Source organism: Penicillium canariense, assembly GCF_028826845.1.
Source record: "Penicillium canariense strain IBT 26290 chromosome Unknown utg000002l_segment0_segment0, whole genome shotgun sequence".
Taxonomy (NCBI): Eukaryota; Fungi; Ascomycota; class Eurotiomycetes; order Eurotiales; family Aspergillaceae; genus Penicillium; species Penicillium canariense.
The window spans coordinates 3,405,766-3,423,875 of NW_026622729.1; the positions used below are offsets into that span (position 1 = coordinate 3,405,766).

General features: G+C 55.5%; 7 protein-coding genes across 7 annotated transcripts; 4 read left to right on the top strand and 3 right to left on the bottom strand.

Annotated features, from left to right (window-relative positions):
• Nucleotides 1–637: 637 nt before the first annotated feature.
• Nucleotides 638–2,122, top strand: N7482_004430 (arylsulfotransferase family protein; the record flags this gene model as incomplete). Its single annotated transcript, XM_056686555.1, has 1 exon — nucleotides 638–2,122. The coding sequence occupies one exon, from the start codon at nucleotides 638–640 to the stop codon at nucleotides 2,120–2,122; it is 1,485 nt and encodes a 494-aa protein (XP_056545297.1).
• A 2,351-nt stretch (nucleotides 2,123–4,473) lies between these two features.
• Nucleotides 4,474–5,031, top strand: N7482_004431 (Bys1 family protein; the record flags this gene model as incomplete). The annotated part of the gene is made up of 1 exon (XM_056686556.1): nucleotides 4,474–5,031. One exon carries the CDS (start codon nucleotides 4,474–4,476, stop codon nucleotides 5,029–5,031), a length of 558 nt encoding a protein of 185 aa, XP_056545298.1.
• Nucleotides 5,032–5,634: 603 nt separating this feature from the next.
• Nucleotides 5,635–7,187, top strand: N7482_004432 (hydroxyacid-oxoacid transhydrogenase; the record flags this gene model as incomplete). The annotated part of the gene is made up of 2 exons (XM_056686557.1): nucleotides 5,635–6,115; nucleotides 6,181–7,187. The coding sequence occupies 2 exons, from the start codon at nucleotides 5,635–5,637 to the stop codon at nucleotides 7,185–7,187; spliced, it is 1,488 nt and encodes a 495-aa protein (XP_056545299.1).
• A 338-nt stretch (nucleotides 7,188–7,525) lies between these two features.
• On the bottom strand, nucleotides 7,526–9,262 carry N7482_004433 (Zn(II)2Cys6 transcription factor domain-containing protein; the record flags this gene model as incomplete). The annotated part of the gene is made up of 3 exons (XM_056686558.1): nucleotides 7,526–8,749; nucleotides 8,776–9,141; nucleotides 9,206–9,262. The coding sequence occupies 3 exons, from the start codon at nucleotides 9,260–9,262 to the stop codon at nucleotides 7,526–7,528; spliced, it is 1,647 nt and encodes a 548-aa protein (XP_056545300.1).
• A 1,550-nt stretch (nucleotides 9,263–10,812) lies between these two features.
• On the top strand, nucleotides 10,813–12,724 carry N7482_004434 (uncharacterized protein; the record flags this gene model as incomplete). Its single annotated transcript, XM_056686559.1, has 3 exons — nucleotides 10,813–11,065; nucleotides 11,129–11,344; nucleotides 11,397–12,724. The coding sequence occupies 3 exons, from the start codon at nucleotides 10,813–10,815 to the stop codon at nucleotides 12,722–12,724; spliced, it is 1,797 nt and encodes a 598-aa protein (XP_056545301.1).
• Nucleotides 12,725–13,160: 436 nt separating this feature from the next.
• On the bottom strand, nucleotides 13,161–14,846 carry N7482_004435 (uncharacterized protein; the record flags this gene model as incomplete). Its single annotated transcript, XM_056686560.1, has 2 exons — nucleotides 13,161–14,713; nucleotides 14,825–14,846. The coding sequence occupies 2 exons, from the start codon at nucleotides 14,844–14,846 to the stop codon at nucleotides 13,161–13,163; spliced, it is 1,575 nt and encodes a 524-aa protein (XP_056545302.1).
• A 1,780-nt stretch (nucleotides 14,847–16,626) lies between these two features.
• Nucleotides 16,627–17,751, bottom strand: N7482_004436 (uncharacterized protein; the record flags this gene model as incomplete). Its single annotated transcript, XM_056686561.1, has 4 exons — nucleotides 16,627–16,916; nucleotides 16,981–17,140; nucleotides 17,207–17,545; nucleotides 17,716–17,751. 4 exons carry the CDS (start codon nucleotides 17,749–17,751, stop codon nucleotides 16,627–16,629), a joined length of 825 nt encoding a protein of 274 aa, XP_056545303.1.
• Between the last annotated feature and the right edge of the window lie 359 nt (nucleotides 17,752–18,110).

Below are 18,110 nucleotides of genomic sequence, written 5' to 3' on the forward strand. Positions count from 1 at the left end.
TGGTTGGATCCGGCCTCGAAACTTAGTGGTCACTTGTTTATTCTCTAACTAAACAATACCAAGCTGACCCTTGTTACCCGCGGAGGAATATGGCCTCCATCACCCCTGTCCTGTCTGCAGGTGAAACGTCCGTTCGGCGCTGTCCCCGCATGTCGCGGGGACCATTGTTCCAATGCCTCCAATTTGCAGATAGAGGAAGAGCTTGGCTGGTCGGTCCACCCAATGACGGCGGCCAAGGCCGGGTTTCCAGATTTCCGGAGTGTTGTCTTTGCGTGTAACGAGAAGGCCGGGAGACGATCATGCCGGATACGCAGTTGGTTGGACCATAGCCCGATTCCAACCCACACACCATCGCCTGTGGTACGGCAATGATCTTCTGCGGGTTCGGTTTTTCCCTCACGGATCTGGCGGACGGCTGAAGAAGGCTCTTGACCCGACTTTCTTTAAAACCAAGTCGCCCGTCTGGAGTTACCGGGTGTTCTGGAAGAGCCTACCTCACCTTTGCAGTTCTGACTGCCGTCATTCTTTTTTTTAAAATCGGGAATTCGTCCATTTCGTTCATTTAGGTTTATATCCCTCGCTTTTTTGGATTTATTTATTTATTTGTTTTTGTTGGCATTGTGAAGTCTCCGCAATCATGGCTCCGTGGTGGTATACCGCTAGCAGCACTCTGCTGCTGTCGTCGCTCAGCGCCGCGGCCTGGCCCTACTCGACTTATAGTTCGATGGACTTCCAGCCGCCGCAGCTGCAGGTGAACAGAACTGGAACCACCGAACCTGGTTATATCTTCCTTGGCCCTCGTGGGGGCGTCCAACCTGCCGGTCAGGCGGCGCTCATCTACGACGACGAGGGTAACCTGGTCTACGAGGGCCCCGACGAGGTAACCGCCAACTTCCGTGTCCAACAGCTGAACGGTGAAGATGTGATCACCTTCTGGGCCGGTGAAATGAGTGACCTGGGCTACGGTTACGGCGCTGTCCACATCCTCGACAATAGCTACAAGGAGATCCACACCGTCACCTTGACTGGTGCCTTCGTGACTCCGGACTCCTCAAGCAAAGACTCATACATTGACCTACATGAGAGCTACATCACCCCCGACAATACCTTGCTGGTGACTGCCTACAACCTGACCCAGCACGACCTAACCTCCCTCGGCGGCAACTCGTCGGAGTGGATGCTTGACAGCCACTTCTACGAGATCGATATCGCCACCAACCAAATTCTCTATTCCTGGAGCGCCCTCGACCACGAGGACCAAATCCCGCTGACCAGCTCGCATCAGAAACTGGGCGGCGATGTCGGCTCGCAGGAGAAGCCCTATGACGCCTACCACATCAATGCTATCGCCACCACCAACAACGGCTACCTCGTGTCTCTGCGCCACATGTGGTCTGGCTACTACCTGTTCCCCAATGGCACCATCGCATGGCAGATCAGCGGCGAGAATGGCGGCGATTTTGCACAGGTTGGCAACGCCAACTTCAGCTGGCAGCACGATATGCGCGTGTACAATGAGACCGACGAGGGGCTCGTCCTCAATCTGTTCAACAACGCCAACACCCCGACCGAAACTGAGGCCCCTACCACTGGCGTTAGCCTGGCAATTGACCTAGTCAACAAGAAGGTGACGGGCCTGCGCTCACTGACGGACCCGAGCGACCCCATTCACTCTGTCAGTCAGGGCAGCTACCAGCTGCTGAACGAGGTCAACGGCCACGTGCTCATGGACTACGGCTCCATCTCCAAGGTCAAGGAGTACGACGGTGATGGCAATGTCGTGCTTAGCGCGCAATTCGGCGAGGACAATGCTGTCGCGTCATACCGCGGCTACCGCTGCCAGTGGAGCGCCGTTCCCTTCTGGAAGCCCTCTTTGATTGTTACCAAAACTAGCGAAGGAGCTACAGTGTACATGAGTTGGAACGGTGCCACCGATTACGACAACTGGGTTGTCTACTCGGCTGCCACTACGGACTCGGCGAACAACCAGCAGATCAGCGCTGCGAACCGTACGGGCTTTGAGACCACTGTGAACATTACCAGCCCGCCCACAAACTATATCCAGGTCGCTGCTTTCCAGGGTACTAAGGTTCTTGGTACTTCTGAGATTGTCTCCTTCTAATCTAGGTGCTTTTGACTCTGCACCTACTTGGACATTGGGATACCTTTTGTCCAATTTTCTACTGTTTGATTATCTGCGAAATCTTCCCTGAAGATGCGTTCGGTATCTATATCCGACATACCAGTTTTCTTTCTGTACATATTTTTTTTTTATAATCGAAGACGTAAATATCATCTTGACCTTTTTGCATACTGCCCTGATAGGAGGCGTTTCTAGCAAGACCCAATCTACAGTGCCGTAGCGATCAGAGTGGGTATACAATGCAGGATGCCAATTTCTACCTGAACCAGAAGGTACTGAAACACGGGGTATGCCCTTTGAGACGCCATGGCCCATCAATCTAGCTCGCGGGGTGCGCTCTTCACATCTGATCACGTTTCAGAGTCTCCGCTGTAGGCTGATAGAAGAGACCATGAGGCCGAAGTGTTCTTTTGTGTGTGTATAGACTAGACCAGCACAAGGCAGGAGGATCTAAACACATGTGAAACCAATGATGACCCATACTAGCACAGAGATAGTAACTCCTGACTGTGTTCATTTGAGCATGAAATATCCACGCGTTTTGGGTGCCGTGCGGGTATGGTAGTCCTTGCTTCAATTGTGGACGTTTCAAGTGGATGTAAGCGAGTCTGGCCGATCTTCATCAATGCGTCCGTGTGGGAGTGAGTATCTTTTCCTGGAAAATGGGGGGACCCCCGTGTTTTATGGACATGAACCGGCCTAATTTCTTCCGGCTTGTCTTGATTTAAGGATAGTACTGCATTTACGCCACTGCATTTACTCCACGAGAACCTCACAAAGTCTAATCTCTAAAGTCACACTGTCATCTCAGAAAGACAGGAGCAAGATTCCCTGTTGTCAGGAGCCCGCATTCCACAGATGCAAGGCCCGAGACTTTGGGTGGTTGGAGAAAGCCACGCCACATCCGGGCCCTTGCGTCCGCGGTTTGATGGCAATCCCTATCGGTTGAAGTCTAGACCACGGGCCATTTGAGCCATTCAAGTTTGCTGAAAATGCTCTGTGGTCCGATGTTTATTTCAACCATTGACATTACGCTGCGTCTGCATGGGTTCTTCATGCGCCTAAAGCGATAATGGAAGAGTTTCGGCAAGAACGAGGCCCGCGAAGACTTACTCTTGGGCTCAAAGGCTGCCCTTGTATAATCACCGCGCCTCCTATTAATTCGTGAGGATTTCTTGAAAAAGCCCTATCATTCTTTCTCCGAATGATAGAGGGGTTTGTGGTAAGCCAGCCTCCAGCCGGTGCGCAGTCAGTCCGGTGTGACTGTATTCGTGCATGAGACAACGCAACAGCAACTTTGCATCTTCCTCTGAATGTGCCAATTTGATGGCACGGTAGAGGATTGTGATGAAGATTGCAAAATTCCGATAATATTCCCGGTGATGGATAAAGGACTCTCGGCATATGAGAGCCCTCGGGCATAGGTGGAGGTGGCTGACATGGCTTGAAGAGAGACAAAGGGTTCAAATTGACCCAAAAGGAATATTCAAACTTCTCGAGTCATCATAGGTCTTCTATTCGAAACTGGTCCGGCTTGATCAACTTGACGATCAGTTTAGAGCAAAGGTTCGGGCCTTCAGCGAGTGATGATTTTTAAGGCGAAGGTCGTTGTCGAGTGAGAGGCGGACTAGCTTATTTCTTTCTTATACGCCGTCTTCAATCTGATACTTCACGCGTCCTGATCTTGCCCGACCCATATACTTGAACATCCCCCGAACGCGGTTTTCGGAGCATTACTTACCCAAGCCACATTCTACTGTGCCACCTTTGTCGCCAAAAATATCCGAATCGGTCAAACCACGCAGAATCCGGCAAAATTCGCCCGTTCACATTCCTGTTACTGACAATCCTGGAATCGAGGGGGCAATCCTGACAACCACATTTCAATCTTCTGCGCCAGACTGTATGTTTCTGCAAGTAATAGGCCGCGATGAGGTACAGTAACACTCTATCGTATTTCTATCCCCAAGGATGGGACTATGGCACCTTGGTGGAGATATGGTGTGGTACAGGTGTACGCCCTGGATTGCACACCATCCGTACATTATTTAGGGGACGCCTTCATGGTTCAGGAACGGATGAGTAGATGTGCACATGGAACGCGATACCCTTCGCCACGTGGATGTTTGAATCCCCACATATTCAAGACGTAGAAGGTCTTTTCTACCGAGGAATTCTGATCGGGAGAGATATCTGTGGCTTGTGCATTTGGATGCGTGGCTGGTCAATCATTGCCATTGAGGTATAAAGCTTAGTGGGTTCCGAATGTGACGGATATCGCATACCCTAATCTCCAAGTATAGCAGAACAAACCGTCTACGAGTGTCACTATGACGATTTATACCGCTCTTTCTATCTTTCTTCTCGCCGGCCTGGCCATCTCTCAACCTACCGTGCTCAGCAAGAACGACGGAATCCCATACGGGGCGTTCCCCTCGTCCGCTTCATCTGCCAGTCTTCCAAGCGCGACACCCATTACATCCTCCAATGCCCACCTCGGCCGTGCCGTGGTTGTCAACCATTGCCAAACGCCAGTCTACATCTGGTCTGTCGGCTCGACTGTCCGATCTCCGGCGACCGTCCGTCCAGGAAACCGCCACTCTGAAACCTTCCGCCATGATGCTGCCACCGGGGGCATCGCACTTAAAATCAGCACTGTCAGCGATGGTCTCTACACGAGTGCGCCACTAACTATATTCGCGTATAACCTCAATGGCCAACAAGTGTGGTACGATCTGTCAGATGTATTTGGGGATCCATTCAAGGGTCATTCTGTTGTGGTATCGCCGGCCGAACCTGAGCTTAGCTGGGCAAATGGAGTCCCGCCATCTGGAAGCCACGTTCGGGTATCAGATGCGTCAACAGATTTGGTGTTGACGCTTTGCTAGAAAGAAGAACGAATTGGGAGATTGACGTGCACAAGGACGTAATGGAAGGGGCTGAAGTGGATTATGGCGCAGATTGTATACAGCTCACGCTGATGCGGGACATACACGGATGATAGTAACGTTAGCTTACCAATTGACAATATATTACACTCTCAATCTTGCAAGCAATCCCATGTAAGCGCTAGATGCATCCTGTTCGAACCTATTCGAACCTCTCCAATTTGGAGGCGAGCTTTGGGGTTCCCCGGGCTGATGTCATGCAACACCGGGACCTCGGCTGTTCTCCATCCCCGTGGGAGGCGCACCCCCGCAACAGTTCGGTAAAGCAGCCATAGCGGCTGTCAAAGACAAAGTTCGTTAATTGCGAGAATCCGTGATCTAGATCCACTCTAGTGAAACCCCCCAAAGACTCCACTGAGCTCATCTCGCAAGCTACTAAGCACTGCAGGCCCCAAATATCGGCCAGAAGGCCGACTCGGCGCAACCCACGAATTCCCCGCATTTCTCCCTTTCTCCGAACGCAGAATTCCACACCGCGTCCAGTTCCTTTATCTACCTCTCCTTCCATCTCACCCCCGTCAAATCATACTATCGGCAGCAAATATGGCCGCTCCAGCAGTTCGAGTGGCCCGAACGGCCGCCACCCGCGCGCGCAGCCTCCTGGCTACTGTGCAATATACACACCCGCCCAACTGTCCCTGCCACTCCAACCCCAACCACCACCATCACCACAAGACCCCATCGCTGATGAACCACGTCCGCCGGCACTTGGCTACGCCGACGGATCCCGCGCGCGAGAAGGAGTATGCCTTCGAGATGGCGGCGTCGAGTATCCGGTTTGGCCCTGGTTCAACGAAAGAGGTCGGCATGGACTTTAAGAACATGGGCGCGAAGCGCGTGTGCATCGTCACCGATCCCAATGTTGCCAAGCTGGATGCGATGAAGCAGGCCGTGGAGGGGTTGAGTCGCGAGGGCATTGAGTTTACTATCTTTGACAAGGTTCGCATTGAACCGAAGGATAGCTCCGTCAAGGAGGCTATTGCGTTTGCGAAGCCGTATAACCCGGACGCCTTTCTAGCCGTTGGTCGGTTCAGCTGCACCATATAGATCTATATCGATCGCGATCATTACTAACACACATTCTCTTAGGTGGTGGATCCGTCATCGACACCGCCAAGCTCATGAACCTATACACCGTCTACCCAGAGGCTGACTTCTTGGACTTCGTCAATGCCCCGCTGGGCAAGGGTCTGCCCGTCGCCAGACCCCTGCGCCCTTTAGTCGCCGTGCCGACCACAGCAGGCACGGGCTCCGAGACAACTGGCACCGCCATCTTCGACCTCGTCTCCAAGAAGGCCAAGACAGGCATTGCCCACCGCAATCTCAAGCCAACCCTGGGCATCTGCGACCCTCTCAACACCCGCACCATGCCATCCGCCGTACACGCCTCGTCCGGCCTCGACGTGCTCTGCCACTCGCTCGAGTCCTGGACCGCAATCCCCTATAACGAGCGCACGCCCCGTCCAACAAACCCCATCAACCGCCCCGCCTACCAAGGCGCCAACCCCATCTCCGACATCTTCTCCCTCCAAGCTCTCCGCAGCACGGTCAAGTACCTACCGCGCGCAGTGCGCGATCCTGATGACCACGAAGCACAGTCAAACATGCTGCTGGCCGCCACGCTAGCCGGCGTGGGCTTCGGCAACGCAGGCGTCCACCTGTGCCACGGCATGAGCTACCCCATCTCCAGCCAAAACCCGGGGTACAAGCACGCCGGCTACGAGGTCGACCACCCAATCATCCCGCACGGCGTGTCGGTGGCCGTCACCGCGCCGGCCGTGTTCCGGTTCACCGCGGCGTCGAATCCAGACCGCCACCTTGCGGCAGCGGAGGCGTTTGGCGTGGATATCTCGAACGTGAAGCGTGAAAGCGCAGGCGAGGTGCTGGGTGATGCGATTGCGGACTTCCTTGTCAAGTTGGGGGATCAGCCGCGGGGGTTGAAGGATTTGGGCTTCAAGGCAGCGGATGTGGATGGGCTTGTTGAAGGAACGATTCCGCAAAAGCGGGTTTTGATGCTTGCGCCCAATTTGAGCGAGGAGTTGGAGGCTGAGAAGGGGGAATTGAGGAAGTTGTTGGAAGAGTCGATGGAGTACTAGGTTTTGGATTGATTGATTGGGGTTGGTGTGGACACCTTGAACGTGGGGGTGTGGTATTTGAGGATGATGGCATCCATTCATGTTGCATAGGTATATCATTGCGTTGCAATATATCGCACGGCGCCGAAGAAAGTGGATATCTCAAAATTCAATTTGCACCGATGGCCATGTTGGTACCTAACCACGGCGACGCAGACAGGAATAGACAATTGTTGAATAATCGGATCCTAGAGATCGGCTCGGATGGAGCGAATATGTGTAAGAGCAAGGGTAAGTCTTAGGTAAAGGGTCTAGGATCTGGAAATGGTTCATGTAGAGGGTCATAAGCAAAAAATCCATCAACGGGCGGACGAAGCCTCGGGCGAGCTCTCCTCCTCAACGTAGCCCCCCGCTTGGCTATCCTCATGGATGATCCTCGTACCAAGCATACCCATGGATGAGGCTACACGGTCCAGCCAGATCACTGCTCGTGGGTCATTTCGATCCGAAGTCTGCGACGGGCCGCGCCCAAGCTCAGAGTAGATCCGTAATGGTAGGGGGGATGTCTTTGAGCTGGTGGATGGGGGCGATGGGGAGCCTTCGCTGCCTTCGCTGGGTGGTGTCCCTGCGACTGACTCTGGGGAAAGATCTTCGATGACGCGACAGCGGAGCTGGTCTTCAAGACGCTCACATAGCTGGCGCAGAGTCTCTTGTATGTCCTCCGCGCCGCGGAAGAGGAGTGAAGGTCCCGTTTCGGGGAAGATCTCGGGAACAGGACCGACGAATGTGCCTGGGCGGCGGATGATGCCCTGTTGGCGTTGGCCATGGGCAGCGATACAGAAGCGCAGTTCTGTACTGAGGGTCTGTAGTTTTGAAGAGGTTTCGTGGATGCGGTGCATGAGGCCCTCGCTGATATCCCGCTTTGCATCTACCTGGCCTGACAGGATATCTCGCGCCTCGCTAATATACCGCGGGCATTTGGCGATTTCCATGAAAACCTTGTCAGAGATGAATGCATAGGCGGACCATTCCCCGGGCTTTTGGGCATCCTCTGCCATGATCCGCAGTGCATACTGCTGCCACTCTTCTTGATCCAGGAAGCAGGGCTTGCCTTGGTACACGGCAGTGGCAAGATGGAACCCTCGAAACGCGATCCAGCACGACCGGCCAAAGCCCGACTCGTGCAGCGCAGGGCCTCGGCTCTCCATAAGTCGTCTGACCGCGTCCGAGTGCACAACCCATGCATCCGGGCTCGTCTGGGCGTACATCTCGTAGACACTCAGCATCATCGTGGTGCAGACCATATTATCCGATAAGGCCTGGTCATTTTTCGACAGAGCGCGAACTACCTCACCCAGTGAAATTCCATACATGCGCCGACTCGTGCGCAGCAGCGCCGGATCCTGCGTCAAATGCGCCAGGTACACCGAGCTCAGGCAGCAAATGGCGGCATCAAGGAACGCATTCTGTCCAAAATTCAACACAATATACTCCGTAAAGCCCGGATCACTGCCCGCCCGAAAGGCATTATGGAAGTACAGCGTCGGAAACGACGCGCTGATAAAATCCAAGAACAGCTGCGGCTGCGCCGCTGGAAGGTCTTGCGCACCAGCGACGGTGACACGCTCTCGTCCAAGGTGACCGTCGACGAGTGCCGGCGCATCAGAGCGATGGCATTGTCGCGCACGACGACCGCCGCGCCGGTGGCCTCCTCGACCGTTTTCCTCCGCGCGGGCGTGGCCGTGCTGGCCGTGCTGGCCGTGCTGGGGGTGCTTGGGGTGCTGGGCCCCGTCGAGGCACCCCGGCCTCTGCCGCGGGGGGCGGAGCGATGGCGGCGCTTGAGACTCGGGCCTTCGTCCTGGAAGCGAAAGGTGCGGCGGTACCCTGGACAGGTACGGCCGTAGCGCTGGCACTGGGAGCATTCGGGGACTGCTTCGTCGCACTGGCATTGGCCCCGCCCGTCAGCAGTGGTCGCCTCTGGGAACCAGGGAATCGGGGGTACATGCGAACATGCTGGCCACCAGACCGTCTCGACTCACCTTGATGTGTCTCTCGCGACAAAGGGTACAGCCAGTACTGTGCGGGACCCCCACCATGATGCGCGTCAGGACTCAGTCAATCGCTCATGGCGCTCACGCAGGAGGGGGTGGGACATTTATCGCATCGCCAGCACCACGACACCCTTCGCGTCTTTAAATAGAGCGCCTGCGGGAGTGCCGAGCTAGCTGGTAGCTGGCCCTGGTGCAAATCTCGTCCCTTCGGGGCGGACAGGATAAAAAATAGCACCGATCTGAACAGCTTGCAAGATCGCGAGCTGAAGAGCGCGGACTCGAGGGTCGCGACAAAAATAACCACAAAGTGAGAGGCGGGGACGTTGGGGAAGATCAGTCTAAGTCTAGTAAGCGTAGATTCGGATTGCAAGAGGCTAAATCACAACGTGCCACTGCTGAGGAAGGCCGGGGTGCCAGCCGACAGGGCCCTGTGGAGATGAGGCCCTAGTCCAGACAACGCGCGGATTGGTCCCACCGTCAGCCGTCGGGGCAGTCGCTCGCCGATTAGTGCTGTACCTAGCAGTAGTGGATGCCCCGATGTATCGCTCGGGGGGTCGGTCGTGTTTCAGCAGGACAGGACCAGCCAGTCGAAACCTCACCTAGGGTCATGTCGAGGCTCGAGAAACTTCGAGATTTGGCCCCAATAGATGCAGCCGGACTTGGCCAAGAATACGGGAGATTAGCGCGATCGTCTCCTTCTGGGGCACGTTCTATTTTGGGCGCGGAATCCGCTGCGGGACACGAGATGAACATGATCAAGGCCTATCGGACTACCGAACTATCGCCGGGTATATGATGAGAAGAGGATTGGATGACGAATGGCATGAAGTATTTCGGTGAAGCCAAGCCCGCAGTTGGCAATGCTAAAATAAGCACGAAGGAACGAAACTACTAAATCCCGACGACTAACTGGGAACGGAAGTTCTCCCTCTGACTCTAACTAGGATTTTAGCTATAAGATAACACCCTGTTGGCCGCCTTGAACCCTTAGGGCCTGATACGGTTCGCTTGGATGGGTTGGCGCAGATTCTTGTGGGAAGTATAGCCTGCCCACCCCAGGTGTTTAGTCGGCTGCAGTGGGTATCGAGATGATTCTTCAGACATCCAACTCTGCGTCCCACATATCGTCAGGCTCTAACTAAGTCATCAACCCCAAAGAAACCACCTCCCCCTTGCTGGTAGCGAAGCTGAGGCCGAAAACCGCAGGCGAGTCTCCAATCAACTGCGCCGCTGCTTACCCCGCGTTTTATGTCGCCACAGGGTGACGAACTGGTTGGCTCCGGGCTCGAAGTAGCTCCATTGGGAACACAATGGGTACTTCTGCAGTTGCATGTCCGGTTGTGATTGGGTCTGCCGCTGTTCGGTGCTCGGCCAGAACAACTGCGAGATCGCTGCGATCAATGGGATCGCGGGGCGCGCCTGCCGCAGAGGAGGAAACAATGCCTCCCTTCTCTCTTCTAATCTGCTCAAGGCGCTGACTTTTTTGTGTCTGCCTTTACATACCCTGTCTCCAGTTGCAATTAATACGCCCCAAGGAGATTCAAATTGGAATCGCTGAATCATTGGACTCTCTCTCGCACACACTACTTCCCACTATGCCTCTCCTCAAAGAAGCTCCTCCGAAGGTGCTTGTGCCCGAGAAGCTCTCCCCCGATGGCCTGGCTCTACTGCGGAGCTCGCTTGATGTGGATGAGCGCAAGGGTCTCAGTCCAGAGGAGCTGCTGAAGATCATTCCCAACTACGATGCACTTCTCATTCGCTCCGAGACCAAAGTCACCGCCGCTGTCTTGCAGGCAGCTCGCCGCTTGAAGGTGGTTGCTCGTGCCGGGGTGGGGGTGGACAATGTCGGTACGTGCTCTTCCAGGGCATTCGGTGCATAGCAAGAACTGCCGCTTATCTCGGCTACTATAGACGTCGATACCGCTACAAAGCTGGGCATCGTCGTGGTCAACTCACCCTCGGGCAACATCGGTGCCGCAGCAGAACATACCATCGCATTGATGATGGCTATGGCACGAAAGATCCCCGAAGGCTGTGCCAGCCTCAAGGACGGGAAATGGGAACGTAGCAAGTTTGTCGGCGTGGAGGTCAAGGGCAAGGTTCTGGGAATCATTGGGCTAGGAAAGGGTATGTCGCCTCAACACGAACTAGGATGTTGCGTTCTGACAGATGTTCCCAGTGGGGCTAACAGTGGCTCGCCTGGCCAAAGGCCTCGGTATGGCAGTCAATGCATTGGACCCCTACGCATCGCCGGCGGTGGCATCGTCGGCGTCCGTGACCCTCGTCGCGTCCCTGCCAGAGCTGCTGGCCTCTGCCGACTTCCTCACCATCCACACTCCCTTGATTGCATCGACACGTGGAATGATTGGGGATGCTGAATTGGCCCAGATGAAGGCCGGATCTCGTATACTGAACGTTGCTCGGGGTGGCACAATCGACGAAGCCGCTTTGCTAGCGTCACTGGAGTCTGGCCATCTGGCAGGCGCTGCTGTCGATGTGTTTACTTCCGAACCACCAGCTGCTGACTCCACCGCTGCAAAGTTGATCGCCCACCCAAGAGCAGTGGTGACACCACATCTCGGTGCATCTACCGTGGAAGCCCAGGAGAATGTTTCTGTGGATGTATGTGAGCAGGTACTGGATATCCTGAAGGGATCACTGCCCCGAAGTGCAGTCAATGCACCTCTCATTCTTCCAGAAGAGTATCACAAACTGCAACCCTTTGTGCGCCTGGTCGAGAAAATTGGCAGTCTGTATACCCAACATTATGCGGCCCTCCCTGGGGGATCCATGACTCGAAACACTTTCGATCTCATCTACCAAGGCGAAGTTGCCAGCATCAACAACACAAAGCCCCTGTTTGCTGCCCTCATCAAGGGCCTTTTGGCGCCTATCAGCGGCTCCGAGGGGATCAACATCAATATCGTCAACGCTGAGCTCGTTGCTCGCGAGCGTGGAATTTTCGTCAACGAGCAGCACTCCCGCGATCCAGCGGACACTTCATCTTATTCGTCGCTGGTCACTCTGGTCGCACGCCCGCCATCGCGAGCCTCCTCGCGTGCTCGTGGCCCCGCTGATTCATCCGGCCCTGTCCCTCCAGGACAGCCACCGCGAATCATCTCCGGTACTTGCTCCGGTGACCAGCCACTGATTACCCGCTTGGGCCGATTCGAAGCTTCCTTCGAGCCCGAAGGCACGCTTCTCATCTGCGAGAACTACGACTCCCCCGGCAAGATCGGCGTCGTGGGCAGCATCCTTGGCCAAGAAGGGGTGAATATCAACTTCATGACCGTTGCCCCGGTCTCGCCCAAGCTGGCGACCGGCGGTGAGCTGGCCGATGTCATTCCTAGCAAAGACGGCAGCGCGGACGTCGGAGTCAAAGAGGTTGCACCTGGCTTGAAGGAGGCACTTATGATCCTCGGGGTTGATCGAGCAGTGCCACCGCAGGTTACTGAGGGCTTGGTGAAGGAGGGTGGTGTTCTAAGTGCATGTGCTGTTACGCTGTGAGATCTTGGGATTGGTGTTGGGGTGTGGTGTTTCAGAGGGTAGGAGAGGTGCTCAACGCCGCATTCTGCTTTTAGTTTTGTGTCTCTGCCTTTCAACTACGGTAGTCCCACGCATTGGAGCTTTATTAGGGTTATGATAGCAATACAGATTATGATTATGATATGCCACAGGGTCTTGTTGATCATAGCACTGCTTACGATAATGACAGTACGTTTAAATATCTTCCCGTCATTCATGAACAAGAGAAACATTTCGATTCACCATCATCTATGCAATGAACCAAGAGAAAACCAAGGACCAGCCCTAATGCAACCAAAAACACCACAACCCATGCTCCACGGTAAGAAACAAAAAGCAGGAGAGAAAAAAAGAGCCTGCAGGGTAACGATGCTCTCAAGAACGCCAGGGTATCGCAACGCAAAACAAGAATATCACATCAAAACATCGAACTCCGTTTTTTATCCAGCTTCGTCCGCTGCCCACTCTCCTCCTTGCTCCGGCGGAACCCAAAGAAACCGCTCTTCTTCGGCTGTATCTGCTGGGGGGCTGGCCTCGGACCCGGTGCCAGCGCTCCACTGCCTGCCGGCGCAGGATAGAATCCCACGGTTGACTGGGGCCGCACCTGCTGCAGCTGCGGCCGCGGCCGCGGCTGCGCGAGATGCATCGTCGACTGTGCGCGAGGGTCTAGACGGCCGGCGGAGCCGTGCATGTACGGGCTGTTGGCGAAGGTGGGGACTGGTGTGCCGGACGGGTGCTGCGGGCGTGAGTGCCGGGGTGGTTGACCGAGTGGGAGGTGTGAGTGGGACTGTGAGTAGGACTGCGAGTGTTGGTGCGAGGACGGGCGGGAAGGCCCTGTGTGTCGGGGTGGGAGGTTGGGGCGGGAGGCTGGGGAAGGGGTGGGCTTCGCAGATGCACCGACGCGAACCTGTTGCTCTTCGCGGCCGTAGAGCTGTTGGAGGCGTTGTGTTTCGGCGTTGACTGCGGATTCCCGCTGGCGGCGGGTTTTGTCACGGGCGCGCTGCTCGGCTGCGAGGAGCTCTTGCGTGCGCCGGGCTTCCTGCTTGGCCCGCTCATCCTGGCGCTGGCGCGCTTGGGGTGCTGGGGATGGGGTCTGCGGGATTGTGAGGCGTGGTGGGGATGGTTTGCCGGTTTGCACGGCGGTTGCGGATTGGGGTTGGGTTCCTGGGCTGTTACGGACTGGCGGGGCGGTCTGCTGTGGTCTGGGGGTGCCGATGGGGGGTGCGCCGCCGACGATGTGGAAGGCTTCCTTCGCGGGGCCGAGGAAGATATCGCGGATGGCCACTGCTGCGAGCAAGAGCACCACCTCCAGGCCCTTGAAGTCCTCCATCTCCACGCGGTATAGATTGGGCTCGTACAGTGTCAGCTCGCGCAGGCTCTGGAACAGCGCCACAGTGATATCCGGCTCGCGAGTCTTGGTTCGAGTATCCGGGATTGTCGAGGATTTACCGTGCAACAAGCACGATAGGTCCTTGGATAGCTTTCCATCCTTGCGCCAACTAAACCGCAGTTTCGGCGTCACATCCGCAGCAGCGGGGTCGCTCTGTGTCCGATCTAGGGTTGACGAAGATGGCACCCTAAATGTGCGCTGCGGCATCTCGAATTCCCACCGTGCTGGCTTGTTCCATGACTTCGGTTGGTGTGTGATCACGATCTGCTGGTCCGGGTTGTAGAGCTGGATGGAGAATGTGGTTGGGAGAATGGGCTCCGGCAGAGGTGTGGCGCCGCCATTTGCCCGAATCGTGTCGGCTGACAGGCTCGGCTGGGTCCATTCAGGGATCACGGCGACCTCACCGTACACGATGTCTGGCACGTAGGGGTCGTAGAGGGCGACCCCGTAGCGATTTCGGGACGTGGGCAGGTTCGGGTCCAGGAAGCGCAGATTGTAGGCGGGTTCCGGGTCGTTGCCATATTGTCGATGGTATATCGTACTCTGTTGACTGCCCTGCAGGGTGTTCTTGAGGAAGAACGCTGGTCACGGGTCAGCGGTCGGTGCAGCAGACAGACTCAAGCGGGGTGCAATGACGTCGTCGGGAACAGACAGGGGCCGCGATACAGACCCAGGGAACGCGGCGAACTTACTCGGCAGGTTTTCATCAATCATGTTCGGCCCGTCCACTGAATTCTGGATGGAAAGACGGGGGTTTGCTGGAGTTATAGTGAAGGGGACCGGGACGGGGAGGTGCAGAGCTGCCAGTCTGCCCTGCGCCACGGGATGCGATCGGCGGCTAAAAATAGGGTGTCCTTCCGCTCGACGGCTATTTGCGCCCTTGGAAAAGGAAAAGCTTACGGGAGGCACCAAGATTCCGGCTCCACCTTCCCGGCTATGCAAGGCCTTCTCTACGGAGTATATCTGATGTTGTCTGTCCCCAGTGGTGACGCGGACTGGGCTAGTTTGCAGGTACCCGGAATTCCGCTGCCTACAATGCGCTCTCGATTGCAATCTAGCTCCACATTGGCACGCTAACCTACCAAGCTCTGTTCGAAGCGGCTAGTTTACTCGCTAGACTTGTGGTTGCCACGCAAGGAAGCCCTGGGGTCAACCGATCCGCGAGCAATATTCGACAATTCGAGTCAGCATCCAGCGTAGACAGAGGGTATACTGGTAGCTTACCCGTGTTTGGGGGGTCCCCAGCCACCATCCTCCATACGATTCCCCCGCGCCTCCACCATGTAGACGGCGTGAGAATGATCAATCGACAAAGATGGGTTCTTCTAGTTTCATCAGCCACCACAGGGGCAAGCATAGTGACTTACCTGCATGCTGTTTCCGTTCGGTGGGGCCCTACTAGCGCAATTAGCTTGGAAGGTTGGGGGACTAGACTGACCTTGCCGAATGGATTAAAGTGCGCTAGCTTCCCGATATCGCTCTTGGGTTAGGTGTCTATCTAGATTTCCCGGAGAGCCGAGAATATGTCAGCCTACGACCGTGGGGAGAAGATTCTTACCTGGAGGGCCATCCAATCGGGAGCGGTTTCAACCAGCGTTTCATGGGACAAAGTCTTGGGACACCTAATGCTTGTTAGTGGATCCCCATCTATGGGCTTGACAGGAGAAGAGTGATCAGAATAGAGCTTAGCTGCGTTTTGTTTTGATGAAGACCAAAGAAGTCGACAATCCACCCGAAGTCTAGGATATCCGTGTCTGTGTTAGAAGCAGCTATCAGTAACAGTGCCCGATGAAGGAGGAACCCACCCGATACCTAGACGTGGATTCGGGACAAGTGACGAAGTGGCGGCGAGACCAGCATATTCACGTTGGTTCTTCTACATGGTAGGAGAGATGCTCAAAGACATATGGTTGGGTATCCGCTCGCAAGCGAGCCGCTCCCCCACAGAGAGGGTTTGTCCGTCGATCTATTTGCTGGTTGCTGATTGATTTTTGGAATCTACTTCAAGGGAACTGACCGGCATTATATAGCCACCCGGGGCAGAATGATTCACAGCGAGACGCTTTCGGCAAAGAATATCGTCGTTCAAATCCTCGTCGAGTCTGTATCGGATTATCTCGAGATCAGCAAGGAAACGCATTGTGAACCCCATTCTCTGAAAGACGCCGCGGGATATTCGAAACGAGAGACAAGCCGGACCGGAAGAACAGTCTTGTAGACCGTTGTTCGATTGTTGGTCCTGAGACGGCTGTTTAAAAGCGATAATAATAGACCAGGGACACTCAGAGCCGTACAAAGAGAGACAAGAAATTCAATCATTCGTAGTTGTTAACTTTTGTTCTATTTGAATCCCACCAATCAATCGAGGATCTATTTCTATCTCGATCCATCTCTGTCCATGTACGTGACAATGCAATCCCGCAAAAGAAACAATGCCAATGTTCAATGTGATCCAATGCACCACAGCCCGTGTAGATGATATGGTCCGCAGGCCCTATATCCGGACACCGTTGACCTCTTTTCCTTCGGGCACCTTGGCGGCATCCCGCTCCTCCGTGCTCATTTGCAGACCCTGATCATCCCAGCCCTGGGTGCCGAGCTTGTACAATGTCTTCTGCTGCTCGCGGTCAGGGCCAGGACCAACCTTGCCACGCCGTTTCCGAGACTCGAGTGTCTCGACAAGACTGGCGTTGTCGCCATCCACCGCAGCGCCCTCCAGATCGTCGCTGTGCGCCTCATCAGAGAACGTGTAGGTCCGGTACTCGGTGTTGGTCCAGCCGGTGCCTGCAGATAACGGTGGTCAGTCATGATCCCTTAAGCACGCGACCACAGTCGCCGTGTTACGTACCCTGGTACTGGCTGCTGTCCTCCCAGTCCTCGGTGAAGTAGTGCAGGAACCCGCCGTGGGTGACGAGAACAATTTCCTTTTCGGGCCGAGCTTTCAACCAGCGCCGCGCAGCACGCGCGCGCTCCTTGAGAGCATGGTTGGTCGGCGCATAGCGGCCGTTCTAATTCGTACGTACCCGGTTAGCGATGTGGCGTTTTAGAGTCTCGCCGCCGAGATAGCGACACACCTTGGTATTCCACCCATCATGCACCAGTTGCAGGTCAACGGGCTTCCCCGCAAACTCCTCCTGCAGAGCCTGTGGCTCACTTCCGGTATCGCAGGGCACATCGGACGTCTCCTGGGTGTCCGGCAGGGCAATCAGCTTCATGTCTGGGTGGGACTCGAAGACAGGCCCGAAGCTCTCAAGGGCCGTGTAGATGGTGCGGCGAAGAGGCGATGCAGTCACCAGGTCGACCTGGGCGTGGAGAGGGAAAGTCTCGCGCAGCTTGGCGCATTGCTCGTGGCCGAGGTCGGTGAGGAGGGGATCGGGGACGACGTGGTTGGCGGTGCAAAGGTTGTGGACGCCCTGGCAGGATCCATGGTTAATTCAATTGCTCGTAGAAAAAGATATCGCGAGTACATTCGTCCACCGGCAGCATACACCTGCGATAGACGAGAAAGATGAAGAAGTTTTGGGAAGTTTTGGTGCCGGAACCTTGCATATTGATCATGGAGAGGTATGGACTCCTGACGTACCTGGGCGTGGCGAACGGCGTGGATGATGGGCGCCATGGCTGATTGTGAATTGGAAGCAAATTGAAATGACGGCTGATAGAGAATGCTGTCAGCCCTGTCGCACGAAGCTTCAATCGCAAGGACCCTGCAGTGACTCTTATCGGGAAACGTGGGGCAGCGGGAAGTTGGGCGAGTACGGGGCGCGCACAAGAATCAGCGCAGAGAGGGCAGAATGCCTACCGAGAGTAGAATGACAAGTCCAGCTGTTCAGGACGCACCTAGCGAAGGTAATTGAACAGGCGGATTCAGGAAGAAGAATAGGCAGGGGCAGCGCAGCAGTTGCGAAGAGTCAGAGTCGGAGGGTACCACTCCGCCTCTGCATATTTGGGTGGTCGCCACTTTCCCTCACGGCGAAC